The sequence below is a fragment of the Lepisosteus platostomus genome, chromosome 14 (assembly GCF_059453375.1).
Source record: "Lepisosteus platostomus isolate fLepPlt1 chromosome 14, fLepPlt1.hap1, whole genome shotgun sequence".
In the NCBI taxonomy this organism is placed as follows: domain Eukaryota; kingdom Metazoa; phylum Chordata; class Actinopteri; order Semionotiformes; family Lepisosteidae; genus Lepisosteus; species Lepisosteus platostomus.
The window spans coordinates 37,397,664-37,423,144 of NC_142624.1; the positions used below are offsets into that span (position 1 = coordinate 37,397,664).

Consider the following 25,481-nt stretch of genomic DNA (forward strand, 5'->3'; position numbering starts at 1 on the left):
CTATCAGGCTCTGCAGAGATGTAACTCGCTCTGATGGGCTTTTACAGATGCATCCCCTAGAGCCCAACGGAGGGTCCAAACAAGGCTGGCAAGCTGGAACGAGAGGTCATCTAGGGCTGAAAACGTCCAGGCCACACCAGCGTGCCGAACGGGGACGTGCTCTAAAGGGATCTTGCCAACGAACCCGGCCGATGCAATTTCATGGCAAAGCGGAGATCTGGAAAGCCGACGTGCTTTTCCCCACTACGGATATCAATTTTTTCATTCTGGCGTTTGGGGGAAAAAAAATACAATTCGAGTGATTTTCTTTTGGGGTTATGCTCCTTTTAGAAAAAAGACGGTAAGTTACAAATCACAAATGCAAAAATAAAAGTGTATGGGAAAAAAACATTAATAACTGAAACCTTTATACTGTTTTAATACAAGTATAAGTGGTCCAGTGGTATTTTTAATGCAATAGTTTTAGTTAGGGAAGGGGAGCGGCACTTTAAATGTGTAAGAGCCTGCAACACTAAGCCACTGCTGACTTCAGGGCCTGCGCTAATGCAGACTCTGTCTCAAGTGGTCGAAAGAAACCTGACAACAAACACATGTGAAATGCTGGCTCTAGCTCAACAGACACGCTTTCATTCATCTGGGGAGCTCACCCGAGGTGAGCAGAAAAGAGCAAGGCTTTTTTTTCTTTAAAGACTTTGAGGAGAAGGAAAAAAACAAAACAAAACTCTTTACTTGTGAAGCCATTCGATAATCTTGTCTTTGTTCCGCAGGTGTGGCAAGGTGTATTTCTCTTCTCCATTCTCGAAGTACTTGACGGTGGGGAATCCCGAGATGTGGTATCTCTCTCCGATGGTCTTGTGGATTGTGGCGTCCACTGCTGCCAAGACCCCTGGACTCTTGAACAATAAATACATGGAAAAAATGACATATTCTTTCCCTCGGGGCACAGATCTTGAGCTGGGTGGAGTCAATAATCTTTGAAGAGGGAGAAATGTCTGTAAAGCATGACGCATGACAGATAGAATGTGAAGTTGAAGTTCCAACAGCACTGGAAACTCAGGTACAGGAAGCAGGAGGGACCTGAACTGAGGGGACACTGGATGCCATGTTGTGCATCGTCGACTGTGGCACGCACTACTACTGCTGGCACAGCACAAAGTCCCAAAGAGAACACAGGAGGGCTTGGAGGGCGAGCCGGGCAATTAACATTTTGACCAGGCTCCGTTTTGTGCTCCATGCCAGTCGCCTGAGGCACGCCAATCAATGACGATCCGCAGCACAACAGGTAGAACTTTTGGTTATTTTTTTAAGGGGTCAAAATTCAATGACGTACTGGATGTAGCACACACACATTCAGGGTATTTAAAGCCGACTGGAGGGGTAGGAAAAGTTGGGGTGGTGGGGGAGAACTAAACAGTAAGTGAAGTAGATCTAATAGATCAGTTTTGCACTGCAGTCAGTCTACAGAACAAAGCCCATCTTCCGCCAGTTCGACCCGAATTCCACTGCCTAAAACTAGATGTTTGTGTGCGCACAAAGTGAATAATAAATGACATCAGAGAACTCTGGGGATAGGGGTGTCAGAGCTTACTCACGCACCACCATTACCTAATGCAAAACCGTAGTTTTGAACTTGAGAACTGGGCTGAAGGCCATGTAGCAGGTCCAAACTGAAGCCTACAAGGACAGCAACAGAATGAGATAACTGAAACAATCATATGGCCCCGGCTGATTTTATTGGCTTATTTCTGGCTCAAGAATGAGCTATTACCACATATCCCGGACACACCCAGCTAATCAAACTCAAATAAGGAAATCCCACACCCCCCTTCAGAGCCAAGCATTAATGCACGGAGTGCGTATAAGCCCAGTTCCTATTCTTATAACTGAAGAGGTCTTTGTGCTGCAGGTTCTGCACATCCCTCCCAGATGAGTGAGACTCACATCTTTGTCCTTGTTGAGGACTTCTGCAGCTTCATCGTATTCTGGCTTCATCTTCTTACAGTGACCACACCCTGCAAGCAAAGCACAGGAAAGCAAATGAATGACGCAACGTAACCTGTGAGGTTTCCTTTACCGGCAGTGAGGGTGAGTAAATCCAATGTAACCCAGTGCAATCCAATGCCCGACGTCCAGGGCCTCTCGTGTAAAAGGGGTAATTCATGCATGATGTACGCCTGTTGCACCGGTGCTGCAAACAATGTGCTCCATCAACTGTCTGGCAGCTGACCAAGGAAGGAGGGGCAGGGGGGAAAATGTGACTGAACTGACGCGCTGCAGGGATGGAGGAACAGCATCTTACAATGATGGAAACAGCCTGAGGCAGATATACCCTCATGTCTCCCAAACCGGTGTCTGGAACAAGTCAGCCTCATAACATTCTCACTACAAACTCATCCAACCCTCCAGGCCTTGGGTACATGAACACTGACGTGGGATTAAGCATGTTCATGTTGTTCATGTTTGTTAAAGAATGTACACGTGAAATTCTACATTCAATGCATTTGTATGTAGCTGTCTGGCCAATGGCTAGAAGACCCCTTACTAATGTTTGAAAATAGTGTTTTTACAAGATAAAGTTTACAGTAAGTCAAACTAAGGAGCTCTTTTTCAAATGTATTCCAGCTAAACTGAGCTCTACCGCTACTGTTGGCATTGGAAGAAATAAAGTACATCATTATGTCCACTGAGGTAAAGCTGTAGCACTTACACTACATTTCCTGATGGTCCGTTGCATAACTTCTGTGATTATTGTAACAGAAATCTGCCAGCATAAAACTGAAAAGGTTGCAAATATAACCCCCCTTTCCTGTTTACCGTGGAAATAGTTTTTTCTTGTTCTTCTGCTGTCTTTGCAGAAAATTGCATGAATTGCAACCAAATGAATACTGTGGATTTAGAATTCCACCTGTCTTACCCCAAGACTCCACGATTTAAGCCCAGGTGGCTAGAATTTTACCCATCACTCAAGAGTTAAGAAGATTTAGGAAAAATCAAAACAAGTATTACTAAGCATGAAAGAATACTGTGCTTCACAAACGTGCTGTGAGGAATCCCACAGCTGGTGTAACCCAGATTGAGTTCTTCTCTCAGTGACTCTGATGTCACCCTTTAGGGTTCAAGTCAGGTACAGAGTGTAAACAGAACTCTTCCAGCACGTTCCCTGGGAATGCAGTCGCTCAACAAGCACAAAATACCTCAGCGACTACGGCATGCACAGGCCTGTAACAGCTTCCATGAAATTCCCAAATACTCAGAAGAATCGACAGTGTTGCAAAACAAACAGGCCAGAAGTCAACACATTATTTCGGCATTATCCAAGATTTTGTACATTTTTTGGGCAGATTGACTTAAGTAATACAAGTGTCAGGGTCTTGTTTTCCTGACATGTTTTAAATGTGGCCCCAGAACAAGAACTACAGTAACACCAAAATGAATGCGACAATTTTAGGACTTGTTTCAGAAATGTACACATTTCTTTTACCTGACATTTCCATAGCACCTGTTCCCCCCCACAACTGTACTACACTGGAAATCAACATAAAAACACAGGATTCATGAACAAAAGAATGTTTTCAGCAGAATCAAACTGCATCTGCACCCCGAGAGCTCTTTAGGTCTATAATGGCCAGCCTGCTCCTGACAGATCCTGTCATATGAACCTGCCAGCCTCCTTAAGTAACTGTTGCTTTTCTGTGAATAGGAGACTCATACCCCACATCTGTGGGTTTTCTGGACTTACAGAGGCTTGATCTTTTCCAGCCGCCTACATGGACTTGTAAACAAACTGCAGCAAACAGAGATTTCTTCTAATAGGGTTTCAACTGATAAGAATATACTGTATCTAAGACTCACTCTCCTCTACTTATTTAATTTCACAGTAAAATTCAGAAAACATGAAAAATTCCACGTGCGTTTTTAAGTTTACCTTAAAATACCAACATATGACAAAACAAAGCAGTTGTCCTTGTATGCCCTGTGCTTAACTTGTGTTTGTGATGATTTATCTTCTAGAAAAATCTGGCCTGTCTCACACCCCCAGAAAGGACACGTCATTCCCCATCAAGGTGGGTGCCCCGCAGGCTAAAAACCCTGGTCAGAACTGGAAGGCAGGGATACGTACTCACACTGTTGCAATCTTGAGCAAGGTACTTCACTCAGATTGCTTCAGGAAGATGCCCAGCTATACAAATGTGCGATAATTTGTCAGTCACTTTGGATAAAGGCATCAGCCAACTTGACGAATAATCATCAGTTTCATAGCTGGGTTTTTGCCTCTCACCCTTCTGGGAGTTGTCTGTCTGCGGTGGGCGAAAGAGGCTATGCACTTCGGGACCCTTCTGGATGAAAAGCACCATGTAAACGCAAGGACTTACAAAAGTTATTAAGTAGGTTATCTACAGTAGCTGGCAGTTTTAAAAGTGTGCATCTCCCCATGATGAGCATTGCTTCTATTTTAATTGGAAACACGGGTCACTCTTGGGCTGAAAAATGTATTAAAATTAGCTTTAAAAAAATAATCGTAAGAGGCCGTCGGCTTTCTCTAATGGTCTTCTAAATTGAGAAGCACTGTAATTTGCCAGGTGGGAGGCTTGATCTTGTTTACTTAAGTGCAGGCCTGTCTAGTCCAATCACTGCCAGTCTGACTAGGAATTGTCGAGTCAATTGAGAGTTCCTGATAAACCAAATCTACCTGAAACAGCACAGCAGGCATTTTTCCAGCACATGGCCCTTAAATACTCTGCTTTTCTTTTTTTTTAGGTCTTTCCAACAGGCGGCAGCTTTCTGACGACATGATCCCACGGGTGGCAAATTGGAAGAAGACTCTTTATCTGTTCTCTTTAATTTACCTTAACGATGATGATGTGAAAATTACAGACAAGGAAATTTCAGCTAAGACGATGTGCCACGGCGTCTACTGAATTGAAGGAATGATTAGCTGAATCGTGATATGAGCTAAACACAGAATTCAACCCAAGAGAAACTCTGAAACACGCCTCTTTGCCTCCCGACAACAGGGAAGTTGAGATCTCGATATTTCCAACCTGCAAAATGTCTCTCAAAGCACTAAGTTATCTTGGGCTGTGGTTCTGCAGACAACATGAAGTTTCTGTAAAAAATATTTTGTTTTAAAAGCACGAGCCGCAAACAACTGCACTGCCTACACTGGTAAGGCTCCACAGGAGGAGCTAAGCACTTTGTTTCTAAAGCACTGACATGGGGAATCCAGGGATGTAATTTTGCTTTGGAATTCTAACTGCTACGTTTCAAATGGAAACACTGAAGCATCCTCATTAACAAACAGGGGGTTTAATGCATTACTTTATCATTACTAAATTAGATGTACCTGCTTAGAAACAACTACCATAATTATTCAGTACATTTTACATGGCTAATTTTACCTGCATTCAAAAGGTACATTATACAACCGATGTTCTAAATAACAGGAGAGCATTCAGAGCTCTGACAGCCAAGGATGGTTAATGTCAATCATTGCTTCAGTATTCTGGTCTCATGGACTTCTATCTTGTTAGCCTACAGCCTAGGTTTGGTCTGTATAACTGCACACATGTACGTGCTCATAGTCACGTTGACTCACGCAAAGACCCCATGTTGTGCTACTGCAGCAAATGGGCAGCAATTTCCATCAATGTCCATTTATTTTTCTCTCATAACTTACCAAGGTTGCAATTAGCTGTTGTTTTACAGACACATTTTGGTGGCAGTTCATACAACTGTGTGTGCTGGACCCTAACTCCATTAGGAAAACAATCTGTAATCCATGCGGTTTGCTCAAGGGTACAGCCGCCGTGCCCCACCTGCGATACAGAGCCCTAACCCCCAAAAATCAGTGTTGTTTCTGCATACAGTACTGTGAAAAAGTATTTTCTGATGTTCTGCATATTTTCACATAGTTTCACGGCACTATACTTGTGTACACCTGTACTGGATTCAGGACATCCATATGAGCAAAGAGTACCAACTCCTTTTTCTCATCTTTTTACTGTGTACCCATCTACCCATTTCCATTCTGCTTGTCCTGGTAATGGTCCCTGCGGCAGCACCAGACATCGTTTTCCTCCACGACATATTCCAGCTCCTCCTGGGGATTCCCCAGAACTCCCAGGCCAGGCCGGAGATTTAGATGCCTAAATGCCTAAATCTTTAGATGCCTGTTCGATTGGCCTGCAGCTTCTGCCCGGTGGGATGTGCCTGGCAGAGCTCAAACAGAGGCCCCTAGGGGGCGTCCTCACCAGGGGCCTGAACTACCTCAATCGGTCGGACATTGAGCAGCAGCAGCTTTTCCCCCCGAAGTGCACGTTCTAACGATTTTCAAACCGCGCATTACAGCACAGTTTCTTAAAGGAAATATCTGTGATAACGGGGAGTTTGAACAAATGGCTCAGTTGTGCTTTTAAAGAGACAAACAATAAGCAGCTTAGTACTCACATGGGGCATAGAACATAACCAGAACTGAAGGGTGCTCTTCCAGAAAGTGGTCGAAGGTTTCTTCAGTCAGGTGAAAGACAGCAGAGCCCTGCTCTGACCAGGGAATCTCAGGAGTCTTGGGCTGTGGAGGCTGAGGGCTACAGAACCACGGACAGGTAAGAATGCAGGCAGTGGACACATCTCAGCTGGCCAAAAAAAACTTTACACTTCTTAACAGCCCTTACTTAAAACAGCAGAGCAAGCTAAACAGCTGCATCTGTCTGCACAGAACGAATTGCGCTCACAACAACATCTGTTCATGCTCTCTCCACCCTCTTGACTCTTGTTTCTACATCTGAGCCAAGTCAGGACACAATGCACAGAGGAACAAGACACACAGAACTGAGCACAAAGTGTTTAATAATATTTGAAGGCAAGAGAGATTTTAAGTTTTCTAATCTTGGAGATTCTAAATGTTTCTGTACAAGGTACTTGCTGGAGTGTGCTATCATCTAGAACTGGCATAGTCCAAAACACTTTTTTTAATCCTTTAAATAACCAATGACAACCTGGAGAGTGCCCATTTCCACAGTAGTGAATTTACTGGGACAACTGGAGTGAGGTATCTTGCTCAGAAGCCCCACCAGGGATCTAAGCACATGACCCTCTGTCCAGAGTTAAGAAACCTGACTACCACTTCACACTAGCAGGGAGATGTTTTCAAAATACAGGACACTGAGCACAATTTAAAAATGCAGGCTGTAACCGCTTGGTACTATAAAGGATTTAAATTAAATCTTTGTCCCTGCTACAGCCTCTTCCTTGTGACTGTGATTAACTGAGGTTCTCAGACTCCACACAGGAGGTATGTGCAGTAGTAAGGTCACGCAGAAGTTAAACAATTTACATTATTTTATAAGAGAAATCTGAGGAATGCAAAAATGCATGTTCATATATTTGTTTTTTTACTTGTGGATTTTAAAACATTTTCTAGATAGATTTGCATTACAAATTCTTCACCAGCATCCACATTTCCTTCTTCTGCAGGCTAGACCTCATTCTACATCAGCATCTGCTGAATTTGCTAGAGATCACAGATGCAATAGTTCATTGTTAGGAAGTGGAAAGGGCAATTTGACAAACTTTCACACCTCTTACTAAGTCAAGTGCTATAAAGCCCACAACACAACAACAGAAACCTATAAGCATCTGTAAACCATGTTAAACTACAAGGTATTCAGGTGAGAGCTAATCTGGGGTTGAAATGAAATAACTATTTGTGCCCAAAACCACATAGCCGAATACAGTGGATATTTAACTTATTTACCCCCTTGGACGTTTTACATTTTATGGTGTTTCAACATGGAACCATAATGCATTTATCTGAGAGTTTTTGCCAATGATTGGCAGAAAACACTTTGTAACGTGTCAAAGTGAAAACAAAATTCTACAGATCCTCCTAAATTAATTATAAATATAAAATAGAAAATAACTGATTGCAAAGGTATCAACCCCCTTTTTCCAATGACATACTTATATAGGCTCTGGTGCCACCAAATGTCTTTGACAATAAAATGTGAAAAAGCCCAAGGGAGGTAAAGACTTCTGATAGCCATTGTACATCTGACAGCAAAGCTACCTTGAAACGATTATAAAAAATCAAAAACAGTGCAGCCTTTTTTTGGGGGTTTTCAACATATTAAGTGTGAGTGTATCCTATGACTACAACCATCCTTTAATCATTATTACAGTAAAACTGTCTCAGGGCAAAATCTTTAGTTTCTGAAACGCACAGAGTTTGAAACCAATTGCTCAGCAAATGATCATATACTTTGACAATGAATTCTATTAATATTCTCAGATAGCACGGCTCAAGTGTGAAACTGTGTCAGCTGTTTAGCTGTTTTGCTAAAGAGCAGGTCGAGGCTTACTCCATGCTGAAAAGTAGAAGAAAAATCATCTTAGCTGTGGAGACTCCTGCAGATTTCCTTTGCAAATCTGGATACACGTTTCTTTATAATGTGGCATATTTAAATGTGTCCTGTAGAATCCTAATCGCAGCATCACTGAAGGAATTATTCATCAGTTCACTTACTTTTTCATCCAGTCTGCAATGTCCTTTGCCGTGGCACCGTAATTTTCATAATGATGGAGAAACTTCCCCTTCCTTTCAAAAGAAAAAAGCACAAACAATAGTTAAACATCAACAGCATTAGCAGTGATCTGCCTGAACAAGCCTGAAAAAGATAATAACTGACACTCTATTTTAAGGTGCAGCAGACACAAACTTCATCCCGTTTCAAAAAGTATAGTTTATATATATATATTTTGCTTATATATATATATAAATAAAGTACTAATGACTGCATTAAACATCCACTGTAGGACAAAGTTATGTTAAATGAGCTCGGCAGAATAAATTTACACCAGGTTTTTGGCTGTAAACTCTAAATACCAAAACCAAAAAACTCCATGTGGAAGCTATTAACTCGAACGAGCAGCGGAACAGGAACCGGTGGACACAAGCAGAAATTCCAGAGAAGTGAATTTAAAATGGAAAAAACCGGAGGCACTTCTTTAGCCAAAGGGTGGCAGGAGTGTGGAACAAGCCACCCAGCCATGTTGCTGAAGTCGATACCCTAGTTTCTTTTTAAAGACAGGAGCTTGAATGAGAGAAATCCTTTGATCCATTAGCTACTAACTACCAGATGAGCTAAACAAGCTTAATGGCCTCTCATTTGTAACCTTTATGTTCTTATGAATAACTGGCAATCAGAATACACTGGGGACTCTGTGTGCTGCATGGAACACAGTGCTCAGGCATCTGACAGACAGCCAGGCAGAACACAGACAAGCTGCTCCTTTTTCATGTAAACACATTTTCAACACTGGTACTCTGAAGTCCACGATTTATGTCAGTCAAATGTCTGGTTTTCAAAAACTGAGCACAGACCGATAATAGCTAATATAGCCAATAGATCTTTCTCACCTTGTGTCAAAATTAATGTCTGTTACTTACGCAAGTGGAAAGGGATCAACTGAAAATGGGCAATTGAGGTAATTTGTAGCTGTCACTGATCAGCATGGATGTATGAACATTGCCATAATATTGTAAAGAAATATGATCAAATGTTAAACTTTTCGTAGATCACTACACGTCAGTTAAGAGGCTCTGTGTTCTTTTGAAATCCCGCAGACTCCTATAGGCTTATTGGTGTGGATTAGGTTTGTAATTAATGCTACAGTGAAGCCATCAGTACACTTTTCACACCAAGTTAGATGCGTTAGTTCACTTCTACTGCAAAACCTGAGGCTTTGCAAAGAATTAACAACAAGTTTTAATGCATAAAGCATTTGATTCACTATACCGACTGTATTTGTATAGCTGTTTACCAAGAGTAAATGTTCGTAAAAAAAAATGAAAAAAACAAATTAAATTATAAAGTATAAATTACCAATAAAATTCTTTTAGTATTAGCTAGTGCTGGAGTGACTTTAATCTGGTTAAAAAGGCATGTATGTCTCAAGGGCCTTTTCATGTATTCTTAGTCATTTCCACAGATGGACTGCTATTTAATGACCACTGGTATTTAATGAGCTCATTGGTGAATACATTCCAGTAAGAAATAAAGAACATTTTAGTTAATTTAAAATGTATTATTTTTGTTATATCCGCCCTTTGTAGCAGTCGTGCATTTTTCATGTCCCCATTTGCAGCTCTGAACCCTGCCACCGCACGCGGGGAAGAATGAGGAAGTGGGAGCAGACTCCCACCCACCCCCCCATCTTGGTGCCACTTATCTCTTAACACCTCACTCGCAGCTCAACACTGTATCAAAGGTGCACTGCTGATTGGAAGAGAGGCCCGTCACTCACCGCGGGGAGCTGTGTTAAATTAGAGTGACTGAGGCTTTTTAACTGAGGCTACAGCTAATCTTAGGGCCTATGACTGTATGAATATTGAGATGTCTCATCACCCATCAGCTCTATCTATGGCTGTGTCCACTGAAATAAGAAACATTTAAGAAACAAACATGATGCTCTGGGCATTCCAGTGACAGCTGGGAACAGACACGATGCAGACTTGGACCCGCAATCAAAGAGCTTAAACTGTTCGGGTGAGCACAAAGGCTGAGCCACTCAGGAGGCCCCTAAATACATAACTTTGAATGTAATGCAAGTAGCTTGACATGATCATATCATGGTGTGCAATAGGTTCAAGGTGACGTCAATACATACAAAAGAGCATTTCTAAAGTTTTGTGCTGTTGACCTTCAACATTCCTTATTACTCTTGTCTGGTTTTACAGAGGTACAAGATCTTGCTACGTTCTATCAAATTTTGTGTCAGACCCAATTAGGAGAACCATTAACGATTCAGCTCAGATACTACACCTCTTGCATAACAAATCCTGCGGGATTCAAACAATTGTTTGAGAAAAATAATTATTTTTTACTGGTAGCTTTGGCAAATGACTCCCTCCCAGTGACCCAGGATGTGCACCTAATGATACCACGTATTAAAGTAAAGTGCTCGGCTGGAAACACATCTGACAGTACAGGCTGTACTGTAAGGTTGCTGAATTAAAGTATTATCAGATGGCATATCTGAGATTGGTGATCAGTTACAATGAACATTTCATTTCTATTTAAAGCTGATTCCCAAGTCATAGCTATATCCTTAACTTTAAAGCTAAATATAATCTTTATATTTAGCTTTAAAGTTAAAGCCATCAATCCTAACCTTGTAGTTACTATACCCTCTGACCTTTCCCTTTCACAGGATGAGTGTTCTCTTATTAGCAAGCCTCAGTTTTGTTCCAGTCCTTAAGAAGCTGGACGTCCCGCAAACCCAAGTTGACCTCAACCGTTTTTACCGCAGGATTCGGCTCAAAGCTCATTTTGCCGACGACATCTCCTCACCGGTAGCGGACAACAACCACCGGTCACTGATGCCATTGACGATATCAATCCTCAACAGAGCTCTTGGACTCCCCCTTCCTGCCGCTTCCCACCAGTTGATTACTTTATTAACCAATGCAAAATTCAAGTTCCCAAGACCCTTTCCACTCCCAGGAAACACAGGTCTAACCTCACCCAAGGAGAAGCTCAGGCACTCTGATCTCTCCGGAACAGGGATGATATTGTCATCAAACCAGCGGACAAAGGAGCTGTTGCGGTGTGGCAAAAAGACCTGTACATTAAGGAAGCCTCCAGACAATTAACTGACACTGCTGCCTACCGTCCTCTCCAACAGGATCCTACCAGGCTACCAGAAGGAAGTGGTGTCCACTATCTCTCTTCTTATTAGCAACCAGGAGCTCCCCCAGGAGGCGAACTGTCTCGTCGTCAAACATCCCCAGGTATCCCAAATTGACTTCACACCTTTCTTCACCCCTCTCCACTTTGCACTTCCTGAGTGGCCTCTCTGCTTCCTCCCCTGCTCCCCTCTCCCAAACTTTTGTTCTTCTGTGCTATTTAATCTTGCTATCTGCCCTGTCTTTCTCACACCTGAAGAAGGCTTCACAGCTGAAACCTTGTGTTTTCTTTCTCTCTTTTCAGCATGGAATAAACCTATTACTTGTTCCTTTGCAGACTACGCATACTGACGCAGCTACCCACCTGAACTACTAAATATAATTTTATCTTTTACCTTTTACACCCAACCCTCAACTTAAATGTAACACTGCCACTAACCAGCCTTTACTTAAACCCAAAGTTTGACTTAAACTCAAAACCTAAATGTAATTTCAATCACGTATAACCTAAGAATTAGCCTATTTCTATTGGCTATACAGTAACGCATGATTGTTGCTAATTGGCTGATTGTCCAGCCAATGAAAAACCAGCAGACGATAACAATCAAGCAGCATAAGGACGCCCTCCAGCTGCACTGACTAAGATTCACATTTGCATTTAGGGTTAGAGCTATGTCTAAAACCGAAGGCAGGGCTAAGCCTAGAATTAGGTTACAGACTAACTCACATCAGTGGCAGAACTGTCTATTTTTCCCCATGGCCCTTTCACACAAGATGTGTAAATATATTAGCCTTCCGTTGAGAAGCACCTGCATCAGACTGTGCACACAAAGCCAAGCTCACTCAGAACAGAAAGGGAACTTACTCAAAGTAACAGAAGGTAGGGTAGCCCTTGACATCGAACTCTTGCTTTAATCCGTCAAACTCTGCCGGGTGCACATTCATGCCAGCAAGCACCTGGAAAAGGAGGAAGACAGCCTTGAGGGAAAACTCCAGACAGGGAAGTGACATGTTAGTGTACCCACCTGAACTTGACAGGTACTTTGCCTGAAGAGGAAAGAAAGGAACAGGCAGAGTTCCTTGTTCACTGGGTACGTAGTGTTTCTAAACTGCAGTGTTCCTGGAACCTTTCAGAAATTGACACAGAAGTGACCCTAAGAGCCAACAAGGTCACACAATACACCATCCCCAAGTACACTTGGTGCTCCAGTGGAATTGATCCAGTGCCTTCGGAAGCAGGAAATGCACACAGCTCAGTTTGATAGAATCTGTTTTTTAAATGGATAATAAACTTTTTCTAAGCATGACTGTAAACACTAGGTACAGCACGATTAAAATGCAAAAAAAAACTAACACATTTCTTTCCCAAACAATTAGTGTTCAGTTTCACTTCAATCCAGATTTGCAATGTTAGCCCTGAGCATTTGTGGGATTAGAAAGACCAGACAGCCACCTTTTAAGCGACTTAACAGTATGTTCCTAATTAAAGAGAGTCTAATCTAATCCTATAAGCCCGTAGCATGTGCGCATTGACCCACCAAATCTATCACTACCACGTTTTGGTGAACAAATGTGTTGATCTTGGGTGTCTGCATATATACAGGCTTCCCTTGGTAAATACAGTACTTGTGAATATGGGAATTAAGTTCATAAGAGAGCCGCTTGCTTGCAGAAGCTGTGATCGTATTCAATGTTTCTGTATGTGAGAGAACTGCGGGAGGACTGGAACTCAATGTGGCCACTGTGAAGGAAAGAGAGGCGTGCTTGGTGAAGGAAAACCGCACATTGGGAAGCGTCTTCTCGTCTGTTTATTAGAAATATGGCAGTTTTTCTCAGATGTTGTTCGGGTTCCAGAAAACACACTCTTAAAGGAGAGTTAATCATTCTCTAGGGAGCACCTCCTTCAAAATTCTAAGCAGAAACAGGACTGGTAAGGACTAGGGAAGAAAACTTTGCATTCCAGGCAACAGAAAATATACAGATTTGGCACATTTAACATTCCTCGCTTCTCCCAAGATCGCATAGTGACTACAGAGGAACACCAAAGCTTACAGCTCTAGTCAGCCCTCTTTCAAGATTTCTCTTATAATGTCAGCTATAAACCTCTAATTGATATGGCTGCTTTTGTACCAAGAAGTCACTGTAAGCAAGGGATAATCTTCAAAGTAAAGGGTTTTAACTGACTGATCAGACAAAAACCTTGTTATTCTGAAATAATGTTGAGAAAAAAAAAAGGCATTTTCACACTGAATCCCATATGTTCTGTGATCACATCCAGGGCCTCAAAGAGACTTAATCCACTTTGTTGCGAAGTACATGTGACAACAAAAGCAGAACATCTAAAATAACAAAATATTTCCATCACACGTCCATATTCACTGACCAGATTATCTAGACCCGTCACTGTGGGGGTTTTCGTGTTCCCAGTGTACTGTAGCTACAGCGGTTGCCAACAGGGACATGAGTTTCATCAGCTGGCACTTAAATCCAGTAAATGTGCATTAATAAACTAAGGCAATTTTTATCCCTTGCTGGCACCACTAGAAAGAAAAATGCTTCACAGCAGAAAATACCCACAGACATTTATATTTTAAAAAAGGATTAATATTTAGTTCCAAGCACTTTCTAAATGTCTGGAGCAGAGGTGTGTGCAGTCCTGGTCCTGAAAGGCCGGTGTGACAGCAGGTTTTCTTGGTCTACAGAAAGCACCAGCGCTGGGAGAAACTGGTCTAGTTAAGCCAGTAACCATCTGGTTTATCTCATTAAGAGCTGAGTCGGAATGAAAACCCTCCAGGACCAGGATTAGACACCCTTGGTCTAGCTACATGGGGAATGTTTGTGTGCAGCCATGCTTTTTAAAAAACACTTTACACTACCTTTGCAGCTGAATTGGAGATTTTTGACTTTCATTTATCTCCAATCTATTTTACACACAACGCACCGCTTGTTTTCCAAATGTCATATCAGCATGAAGGGCAGGAAAGGGTGAAATGAAACATTCTCTCCGAGAATGTCAGGAGTGTAGGAAGGCAGCCAGCAATACGTTTCTACTTTCCCCTGTCTGGAGATTAAATTGACATGACAAAGTCAGAAGAGACGTGTAAACTTTTCTAGAAGAGGAAAAAAAATGAGCAGAAGAACGGCCAGCTATCTCTGCAATTGCAGGTGTGAAATGTTTCACTAGTTCACCCTAATGGCTCGTGAAGTTCATAACTGGGAGCCTGAACACATTAATCTCAAGACTGCACAAGAGGAGGGAGAAAAAAACCACTCAGCCCCCCCACAAATAAAAACAGAACGATTATGAATACGAGGGAGCTGACTCACGTAGCCTCCCTTTGTCTCTGTGGCAGCCTGCTGGAACGCTGGCATCATCCTCTTGCAAACTCCACACCCTGTATGCAGGAAATAAGTCATTATCTCAGAGAGGTCTTCTGCAGAAATTACATCTTCAGACACTCACACAAGCTCCCTGTTCAACAATTCGCAGCACTTTAATTACTTAATCACTAAAGTATAAGAAGACAGAAAATCTCTCCCTGAAAATAAAGGACTGGGATACAAATTAAACTGGGCACATTCCAAACAAAAGGTAATTTGGGAAATTACTGACTAATATTTAATTAAACCTCTGCCTCTAAGAGAGCTAATCTAAAACCAGCCACACGCTAGTTAATGAAGTCGAGGCACTGAAGACGTCTTGTCCTCAGGATTATAAAGACAGCTGGAGTCTCCTTTCTTCAGCTCCTCTAATAATTCCTCTTCCGACCAAATGGGTCATAGCAAGCTACTGATAACACAATTCCTTTATCGGTATGTTATGAGTATTACTGGCGCATATAGTCGAATTTAAAAAAAAAGAGCAAGGAAAAAATACAGCCTGGTGTAGTTTAAAAAAAAATCAATTTGATATTCATGAATGCACCTGCAGCCCACTTATCTTAAATATCTTTTCATGCATCTTACAGTGAACACTTTAAGAGGCAGGGACTCCATATAAAAGCCACATACCTATGAGTTCCTCAACAGTCTTAATTCCAAAGGGTGAAATTAACTCAACACATCGGTCCATCCTTAATACCTCTGCAGCTGTCACGTTCACCAGAGGTTTATGGAGAGGTGACTTTTCTGCCTTTTCACTTTTCAGCGTGGGATTAACCTCTACTGTTTCTTTTGCAGCTCACAAGCTGCACAGCTCTCCACTCGGTCCTTTACATACGGAATGTGTGTGTGTATATATATATTTTTCTGTATGCATACAGTATGTGAGAAATGAAAGAAATCCTCTGGAGCACTTGGCCAGACTGCAGTACTGCTCACAGAGCCAAGTGGCTCTGGTCCAGCCTTTGGCTGAAGTATAAGCCCAGGGACTTAGTCTGCTAAATAAAAGGCGGTGACGAAATTGTGCCTGGGGGACAGGCCACCACAGCACTGTACCTGTCTTGGCTGGAAAGCAAAAAGCTTTTGCCCGCAGTCCTGCTAATTGGGCTCCGTTTGCAAAATCGGGATTTTTAACGCACATTGTGCTTTGTTTTCTCTGAGAATAATTGTTCTAGGTTTACGACAGGTAAATGTTTGGGCCGTACAGCGAGCAACGTCGAACGAGACTTACAAGGAGCGTAGAACATCATTAGGATCGGTCTTTCCTCCTTTTTGAGCAGCTTCCTGAAATCCTGAGGTGAACAGATGCAGGCTGAATGAGACAGGCGTGTCCTTGACAGGGTCACATGCAGCTGAACAGCTGTAACAGAACACCTCACTGCACAAGGCTGGAACAATGGGAAGCCAGGCTTCCCGCTGGACCGCGTCTGGACTGCAGTAAAACAAAAATGCACCCGAAACACCGGTCCACCGATGCAAAACTGAACTGGTCGCTTCCCCTGTAGCTCATGTATGCAGAGTCCTAAGCCGACATTCAGCATTGTTTTTCAGATGGCTCAGTAATGTGCCAGTGCTGATCCAGGGGTCATCAAGTTACATTCTAGGCTGTTATGGGTTTTGTGTTTTGGGGAGCACATACAGTACTCCAGAAGTGTTTTACTGAAATGCCACCCGTTCTGTCTATTCTATAGTACGGAACCGTACCGTAGTGGCATTAGCCTGGGTCACTAGCCAGTCTGATTAGCCAGTCTGTTTACAGGCATACTGTTGTTTATGCAATACTGAGTTTCTGTACTTGCAAGAACATGTGTGAAAGAAGCAAAATGCACTGATAAATAAGAATTTTCTGTTGTTCCGGTTCTCAGATTTTGTAAGTTCCTGCTTGAAGGTGTCGTAATTAATCAATTTCTATATATCTGGTTTTTTTACATTAAGGCTACAGTTGGATGGCGGAGGCTGGAATTCCATACTGTCCCCTATGGAGAAGTCCATCTGACCGTTATCAGGATATGCTTGTTCCTGGTAAGGCTTGTAACAATCTGGAGGCCTACCCAGGTTTATGTGGCACTTGGTGAATCAAGTAGATCCCCCTCCTATTTCTAAGTGTTTTGGGATATTTTGGGATACAAAAATGCTGCATAAATGCAAGGCACCATTATAGTCCTAGAAGCACAGGACAAAAGATGAAATTGCACCCTAATTGCACCCTGAGAGCGCAGGACGTTTTACTGCGAGTTAAACTGAACCCCTACTTTCTCGTTTTCAATGTGGACGACGTCTTTGGCTTCTGGATTCTCTTCCCAAAGAGGTGGTCCAGTGGGGTCCCTTAAAAATGCCACCATGGACTGTTCGAGGAGGGGAAGAAAAAAAAAATCAATTAATTAATTTATACACTAAAACAAAAAAAACCTAAAAGTGCCTTTTTAAATTCCTTTTCACAAAAGCCTAAAGAAATGCACAGATATTTACACCGGCAGCAGGCCCATTCTGGCTTGCTTTTGCTTTAAAAAACACACTGGTGCTCCTATCATGCAATCTTTTAAGGTCATTTCAAAGAGTCCAAAGGCTGCAGAACAACCATCTAGAAAGAATTCATCTCAGCAGCTGTGCTGCCTGATCCTAATGACAATGAGAGCCAGCCTCAGCTTTCTAGTCTCAGGGACAGCTAGCAAAACGCATCTGTGGAAAACTCCTTATCCAGATGGACACGAATCCAGCCAAGATGTCAAAACCACCCGTGGTGAGCAGAATGGAACAAAGGTGTAAGTACTTCATAGATTCAGGAGTCCTCTGCCCTTGACCAGGATGTCCAGGTGAGGCGAGCAGCTCAGGTTAGTTTTAGTGAGGAAATGAAAGCTCATAGCTTGACACTCCAGAGCAACGGGTCGCTCTGCCACAGCTGGCTCAGTGTCGTTGCGCTGCCTTGGAAAATGCACATTCACAAAGGGACATCACGAGTGTCCACAATAAAACAGGTAGGCCATCTGCTGCTGTGATTAAAAAAGGCTCTAACTGTTAGTCAATACTTCAGTTATTGTCACTAAAAAAAGGCTGAGATTATTTCATTGTAAATGATTTCAAATGAACTATTTCTCCCCCTATTTGCAAATCTGGAAGACAAAGAGTCTGGGTCTATGCTGTAAGCCTTATAAAATAAAAGCTAAAAATCACTAAAACGCCTTCAAAGGCAAAAAAAAAGGACAGTAGCTTTACTAGGGTGAGTCTAATCATATCATGTCAATTAGCTATGGTTGACATTTATGGTTCATTACAAATTCACACCATCGTTTGCAATGTGATATTAATAAAGAACTAAATTATCAATCTGCTTAACAGAAGTTTCAAGTACAATCCTGCCTTGACTAATTATACTACATATATTCTCTCTGTCAAACTAATATTTTGTTTTCTGAAAGCTTTAATAAAACATAATTCACATATGAAGACAATGTGAGGATGGTGTTTTATGTTATGGCAGGTATAAAAAACAGTTTATAACAGACTATAAAATCATTTTCTGGATATAGCTTTACATTTCAGACTTTTAATTCAGCTCTTGGGTGAATTTAAAGTTTAACAGTCAACTCTTTGTCAATTAAATTTTAAACAGAAAGCCATTTCTTAATATCAGAAAATGGAATAAACTGACAAATATATGCTTCATTTTACACATTTTTACAGTAGTGATTTTGACTTCTACAAATTGATAATTAATTGTCATACAGCGTTTGGCACGGGGAAACAAATTAATTCACCCATTACATGCCATTTTCTAAACCACTTACTGTTTCCTCTCAGAATCTAAGCACTAATTAGCTTCTTCACAATGGTTCAATGGAGACAGACATCCACAGTTATTTTCTCACTTCAATCCAACTCGGCTCAACTGCTGTTTAGCAACATACTACAGTGGTAAAAAAAACAGCCAAACAGAGGGGAGTATAACATTTTCTAAAAGGACAAGACAAATTCACTTTCAGTGACAAAAGACTAATACATTTTTACCTAGTGATTAAATTGTTGGTTTACAGACTGATCAAAATAAATGAAAATGACATGTAATATATTAAATGAACTTATTACCACAACAATTCCATTAAAGATAGCATCTGCTTTCAGAAAAAAAAGGTCTTTAAACAAACAGCATCACTGGCACAACCACATTATATCTTGAAGGTACCTAAAAATACATGTACCTGCACTGTGCTGACACTCTGGGAGCAAAGCAGACTTGATAATTTCAGTATTGTTATTTTTCTGTGTGATCACATGGGATACGGATGAATGTGAAAGGCAATACAGATTCTGTACTGATGCTGAAGAACAAAATGCTTCAGATGCAGATAAATCCATCTCTGAGACAATGAATTCCTGTATTTTGAATGCCAAAATGGTTCTGGAAAAACAATTTAGACATAACCACAGAGAAAGGAATGCAATAAAATATGGAAAGGACAGAAACGGAATCTTCCTAAAATCTCTCCACAATCATAAGTTAATAATTAGAAATCTAGGGAAATTACCTTAAATGTCTCAGGTCTGTTGTACTCCGTATGAAAGGTTCCATCCCTTCAACATAAAAATCAACACATTAAGGTTGCTTTTTATTAATTTATCATTAATTTTTTTTATTTTAATAAAATTTGTTTAGTTTACGAGACAGAACAAAAATTGGGATTTCTTTGTAAGAATGATAAGTGAGCCAGTGAATTAGTTTTCACACAGAACAGAATGACAGGAACCGAGGTGTTTTGCCTTAAGAGCATAATAACATATTGTGATTTAAATGACAAACTTACTTGTAGTGTATCATTTCAGCTCCACTCCTCTTTGAACTGGGGTCAACTTTCATTTTCTTGCACAGCTTTCTACTTTCAGAGTCCCTGCAAAGGCAAAACCAGCTGTTGTAAACAGGAGTCCATCATGAAAGGCTGGAAGCAAACAAATAAAAAGCAGCAAATAATATTCCAGCTGTTACAGTGTTTATTATGACAGGTGACGGCTGTAACCAGCGAGTGCGGCAGGCATCTCCAGTTGAGCACTGATGACAGCCAGGAAACCCGAAGGACTCCCACTTGGCCGAGACAAGATGCATATCGGATTAAAGAGTGGCCAGACGTATGACACCAACCAGAAAAGGCCATTGTTAGAAACCCAACCCATTTAGCAAAACATGGCTGTAGAGAGCACGTCATGAGTGCTTGTGTCACAATATGACCGTGTCAGAGCTTCCCGGAGCTGAACGTGAAACTGAAGCACCACAGGGAAAAGAAAACCTTGCCTCCAACATGTATGTTTTGGGAAACAACATCCTCATCATTGTTTCCAATAATTCTCTGCGTCAATTAACTTTGCTTTACAAAAACGCCTTTCACAGCCATGCCATCTGTAAGCAGTGAGACACCATTCTATGTGCAAATGTTTCCCTAAACAAAATCCACTCCAATGCTCATTAACATTCAGCAACTGAAAGAGTTTTCCCCCTTCCTGTTCAGCAGACTTCTGCACCGAAATAACACTTTGCATCTGAAACGCATCAGATTCTTAATACATCTAAAGCTTGATGCCTGAGACAAATCTAGAGTTAAAATAGGATAAATATCAATCGCAAACGAAATTCATAGACGGCAGTGCTCGTACCTGTCTGTAGTGATTTGGATTTCAGTGATTAAAAAAAATAAACGTTTGGAAGTTTATTTCCAAACCTTTCAGAGGGCCTTGAAGCCACTGGCACATGAAGGGTTACTAAACACACTACTGCTCAATCTGAAAGGAGGAAGTCACCAAGCATAGTGAACTGCTAATACAATAAAGCAGCCCACTGCTGAGCAATTCTGTGATGACAACAGCCACCTAGTCTCGGAGGATAGATTCTTTAATTAGAGAACACATTCCGCACGGAAGTCACACTACAAACACCGCCAGCAGCGGAGGTAGTTATAACTCTCCATTCCTCAAGTGTTAATGAGCATGGAAATTCACAATATAAAGAAAAATAGGGTAAAAATTATTCAGCAGAGGGCTAAGCCCAGTGTTAATGGAAAATTCAGGAAGACAGAATTCAATTACTGCACTGAATTCCATCTCACAAGTTAAATACTCCTTCTGTCCTCAAGAAAAAAATGAGCCAATTTCTTTTCTGACACTGCAGTTTTTTTACAGACATAGTTATCTATGGAAAATTTGTAAGTTGTCTACAATACCATGTAACCCATTGGTATTTTGTGCACAAATACACCCATAATACTGAGAGAATTAGAAACATTAGAAAAGACCATACACCCATTAGCTGGTTTCAGGACAGCATGGCAGTTAGCACTGCTGCCTCACAGCTCTTCGGTTCAGGGTTCAATCCCAGACTGGGGTGTCCACTGTGTCGCATTTGTAAGTTCCCTCCCTGGCCATGTGGACTAGTGCCAGCCGCTCCTGAATCTTCCCCAGTTCGAAGATACGCAGTCGGGGTTAACTGGCATGTCTAAGTTGTGCCCCTTGTAAATCCTGTGTGTGTGTGTGTGTGTGTGTGTGTGTGTGTGTGTGTGTGTGTGTGTGTGTGTGTGTGTGTGTGTGTGTGTGCCCTGCAGTGGACTGGCGCATCCTGCCGTGTCTACTGTCTGCCAAGTTACCCCCCAGCTCTCCACACCCCCGTCTTGAACAAAGACTTGACTGAAAACGGATGGATGGATGATTGGGTTGTGTACATCCGTGGGATGACAATGGAGTAATATATATTTCTGCATCTAGGGCTTCATAGTCCCTTTAACTACCTCTCTCTCTCTCTGACAAAAACTTCTTTTGTCAAGGCTTCAATTAAATGACTCACGAAATATATTTTTAAAGATACAGATCTCCGAGTTGTAACTGTTTAAGCATGATTTAGGTATCCTGAGACATTATGGCCCTAGGTCAGTTGCCGAATTGTTTTGCTTACAAAAGAGTCATAAGCAAGCTAAGCATAAGTTTATTAACACATTAAACCAGTTTTTACAATGTCATTATGAAACAGTTTTTGGCTAGCTAGCCCATTAGTCTCATTTACTAAAAAAACCCTACTGCACTAGCTTCTCTCTAGCACAGCTTTTCACACAGGCGGATGTTGAACATAAAGAGCTGTCTTTGTCCTTGCATGTTGTTGTGTCAAATCCTGAAATTAATACAGTTTTACGTGAATCTATAATATTATTTGCTTCATACTGATATCTTAAAATGAAGAATACGCAGAGAGATTAAAACACTTGGGTCTCTTACACTCTCTTCACAGTTTCATGAAGTTAACTGGTCTAATTCCAGGCTGGCTGCTGCTGTTGTTGGGCTGAAGTAGCAGAAACCCACTCCTGATACCAGAGAATACTTTACAAGACTGCACAGATACGGAAACTCAGAGCGGTCATGGTTTATGACTCTTACTAATGAATGATATATCAGCTTGGTCCTTCAGAGGCCCAACCTAATTTTGGTTTTGTTCCAGCCTTGGTTGGTTTCTCTGTATATTTAAGAGAGCGAACGTTACCGTCTTGCACTGTCAGGACCATAACAACGCTAACAACACAATAATCAGTACAAAAAACAAGGACCATCTCACAGATTTCCCCATGTCACTGACTGCTCAAAATGGTGTTAACAATACACACAAATATTACAGAACATTACATTTACTTTAGATATCCGTCACCCTGTCTAGGAGTGGATCTGGTCTAAATCCTTGTGATCTACTCCTGCAGCTAATAAGAGTGCTGGATGCTCAGTTGTTTGTGTCATCTGTACATCGGATATTGCTAAATACATCAAATACATCAGAGTCTAGATGACTAAGAACAGCAGTCTTAACATTCCAATTCCTGTGTGATAAGTTTCCGAGTTTCTTTCTCTTGGCAACTGTTCCATAACGCCAACCTATATCCATGCCGGACAAAAGAACTGCCAGCAAAATTCCGCAGTCAGAGTATAGACGGAGGCAGTCTTAAAAGTAACAAATAGAGCAAAAACAATAAATAAAGTTCCCCACTTGAACTTCTTCAATAAATAGAGCAAATGTCAAGGAAATTCACTTTGAGGCAAGGGAATATCTTGTAACATCAGCATGTTATATACAAGCTCGCCAGGAGTGTAGCTAACAGGCAAAAATAAGGATTATATTCCACTTAACACTACAAGAGTAATGTCTGTCGTGGTTTGTAAAATAGAATCTGCTGACTGCATAGCCCGTTTTATTAAATATATTTTATCATCACAGTATAATCATTATTTCTTGCTTTATACGTGTTAATAATATGACCTCCTGGTTAATATTTTTCCGGGCACCTAATCGACGATCACAGATTAAGAATAAGAATTAAAAAGAGTGAGATAACTGTGAGTATGAGGGGGGCAGTGGACAGGAGATGGGCGAGGGGGCGGCCCGGTGAGAAAGACAGAGGAACGGAAAAGAACCGCGCTGGGAACTCTCCTGCCTTGCCTTCCATCTTCACACGGCAGGAGAGCGCAGCGGCCTGATCCCAGTGAATCGGTTTCACACACATGCATCTTTCCAAATTTGACAGTTCGTCCCCAAGGGCATCTCCGAGATAGGGACGACAGAGCACAAACTCCCCTCCCGAAACCTTGGGAGCATCTCACAATGACTCAGCCCATGATTGTACAAAAACACTTAGCATACGAAATATTAAACACAGATTTTTCACTTATCTGCCACGGCAGTCGTTCGCAAGGAGACTCCAGATGAGAAAATCATGGTTTGTTAAGCCTTTACGACCCACGGACAGCCTCACAGAGGACTTGTGCTCACTGCACAGACTGGGTGGAACAGAGGAATAAACCAACGCAGATCTGACCAGGACCTGAGATACCGCATTGATATATACAGTATACAGTATATAGTGTGCCTGAAAGTGCAGTAATTAATGCACCATATAATGCTGTTTTCAAATAATTATGTAATTTAATAATACTAACACTTTAAAGTTAAGTGGATACGTTTTATCCAAAGCAACTAACATACACACTCATTTATACAGCTGGATGTTATCTGTGCTCAAAGGGATTTGAACCCAGGACCTTCCAGGCAGAAGTACAGAGCACCAGACAATCCTGCACTCTGGATGGGTGACAAGACTCCTCTGGTTTTTCATCCCACCTCGGACCTTAGTAACTTAATTGAACTCATTTTGTAAAAGAAACCAGACCACCTATTTTTTAGGTCGTTGTTTGAAAAGAGGAGTACTTCTAAAAATGACATGACACGGTTCCCAGAGGACTGAACATGTCACTACTACTTCACAGATAAAAACGCATCCGTTTTTTAATCGGATGAGATGATTAACGCACAAAAAATTAAGTACTTAAAAAGCACATGGATATTACAATTACGCGAGTTTATTTATCAGTGCTTTTCAAGAAGCTCAGAGCACTGTATAACAGCTCCCAGTAATATGCCCCGGATGTAAAAGTAGAGGGGAATAAAAGCCCAGCAAAGTGACCTTGTGAAACCAAGAGCGAAACTAAATGACACATTAATAGCTTTAGTGAAAAGATAAGTCTTTAAGTGAGATTTTAAAATCTCAACTGTCGAAGTATCTTTAATTTGGCAGTGAGCTATTCAGATGTGGTCCTGGTCTGTCACCCACTGTGTTGAACCTGGTCTTCAGCTGAGTACAAAGATCTCAGACTGAGACCTCATCTATAACAATGCAGAATTTCTCAACGTAACCTGGAGCAAGACCATTCAGTGTCTTACATGTGAGCTAGAGGGTTTTAAAGCCCACTCTGAACTTCATGGACTTAAAGTGCGATTTACAGAGGATGGGAGAGTTATGGGCTGATGCAGGGTAATTTTTGTTAGCACTTGAGCTTCAGAAACCTGGACGTGATAAAGAGCCTTTAAAGATAACCCAATAGGTAAGGGGTTAGTAATCTACCTTGATGAAATAATATTTCAGGTCAGAGCAATGAACAAGCAGACCAATGGTCTTAACCAATCAATACTACACAGGTGAAAGTTTACCGTTATGACATTCCTAACGCATTTTAAAATTTAAAACCAGGTCAAAAGTAACACAAAGGTTTCCAACTACCATCAAAACGTTGATTTCAGCACGTCAACAACACTGAAGTCACTGACTTTGCAAAGCTGATGTTGGAAGCCATGTTAACTGTAGTTAAAGGATAAATAAGTCCTATACACTCTGAGAACATAATGCTACTTAGACTGGACTTACCCACAATTCACCCAAGCGATGGTACCCTCGCCTTTCACAGCTTGCGCCACATTAGACAATAGCTTCAGCTGACTTTCACCAGAGGATGCTATGGAAAAAAGAACAACAAGCACACAGTTACAAACCTTCACTTACCCGAGAGTACTGTACTTCCTAGAGATGTGAAGATTGGCAGGAGAGAAGATGCCCGCTTACCAACAAATTCA

The 25,481-nt window shown here is 41.5% G+C and overlaps 1 protein-coding gene and 1 long non-coding RNA gene across 2 annotated transcripts in view; one reads left to right on the top strand and one right to left on the bottom strand.

Moving 5' to 3' along the window:
- pdia5 (protein disulfide isomerase family A, member 5) overlaps positions 1-25,481 on the bottom strand; it is a 47,441-nt gene that overhangs the window by 13,855 nt on the left and 8,105 nt on the right. The window contains exons 3-13 of the mRNA XM_088606118.1: positions 25,276-25,363; positions 19,864-19,947; positions 19,588-19,633; positions 17,317-17,409; positions 16,296-16,356; positions 15,011-15,078; positions 12,549-12,640; positions 8,522-8,593; positions 6,448-6,584; positions 1,942-2,012; positions 730-893 (exon numbers count right to left, since the gene is read on the bottom strand). Of these exons, the coding sequence (XP_088462244.1) occupies positions 730-893; positions 1,942-2,012; positions 6,448-6,584; positions 8,522-8,593; positions 12,549-12,640; positions 15,011-15,078; positions 16,296-16,356; positions 17,317-17,409; positions 19,588-19,633; positions 19,864-19,947; positions 25,276-25,363 (976 nt within the window). The remainder of the gene's footprint in view (positions 1-729; positions 894-1,941; positions 2,013-6,447; positions 6,585-8,521; positions 8,594-12,548; positions 12,641-15,010; positions 15,079-16,295; positions 16,357-17,316; positions 17,410-19,587; positions 19,634-19,863; positions 19,948-25,275; positions 25,364-25,481) is intronic.
- Positions 887-6,453, top strand: LOC148649437 (uncharacterized). Its single transcript, XR_015926353.1, has 4 exons — positions 887-1,282; positions 1,907-2,085; positions 4,012-4,064; positions 4,759-6,453. It is a non-coding gene; the product is annotated as an uncharacterized LOC148649437 (long non-coding RNA).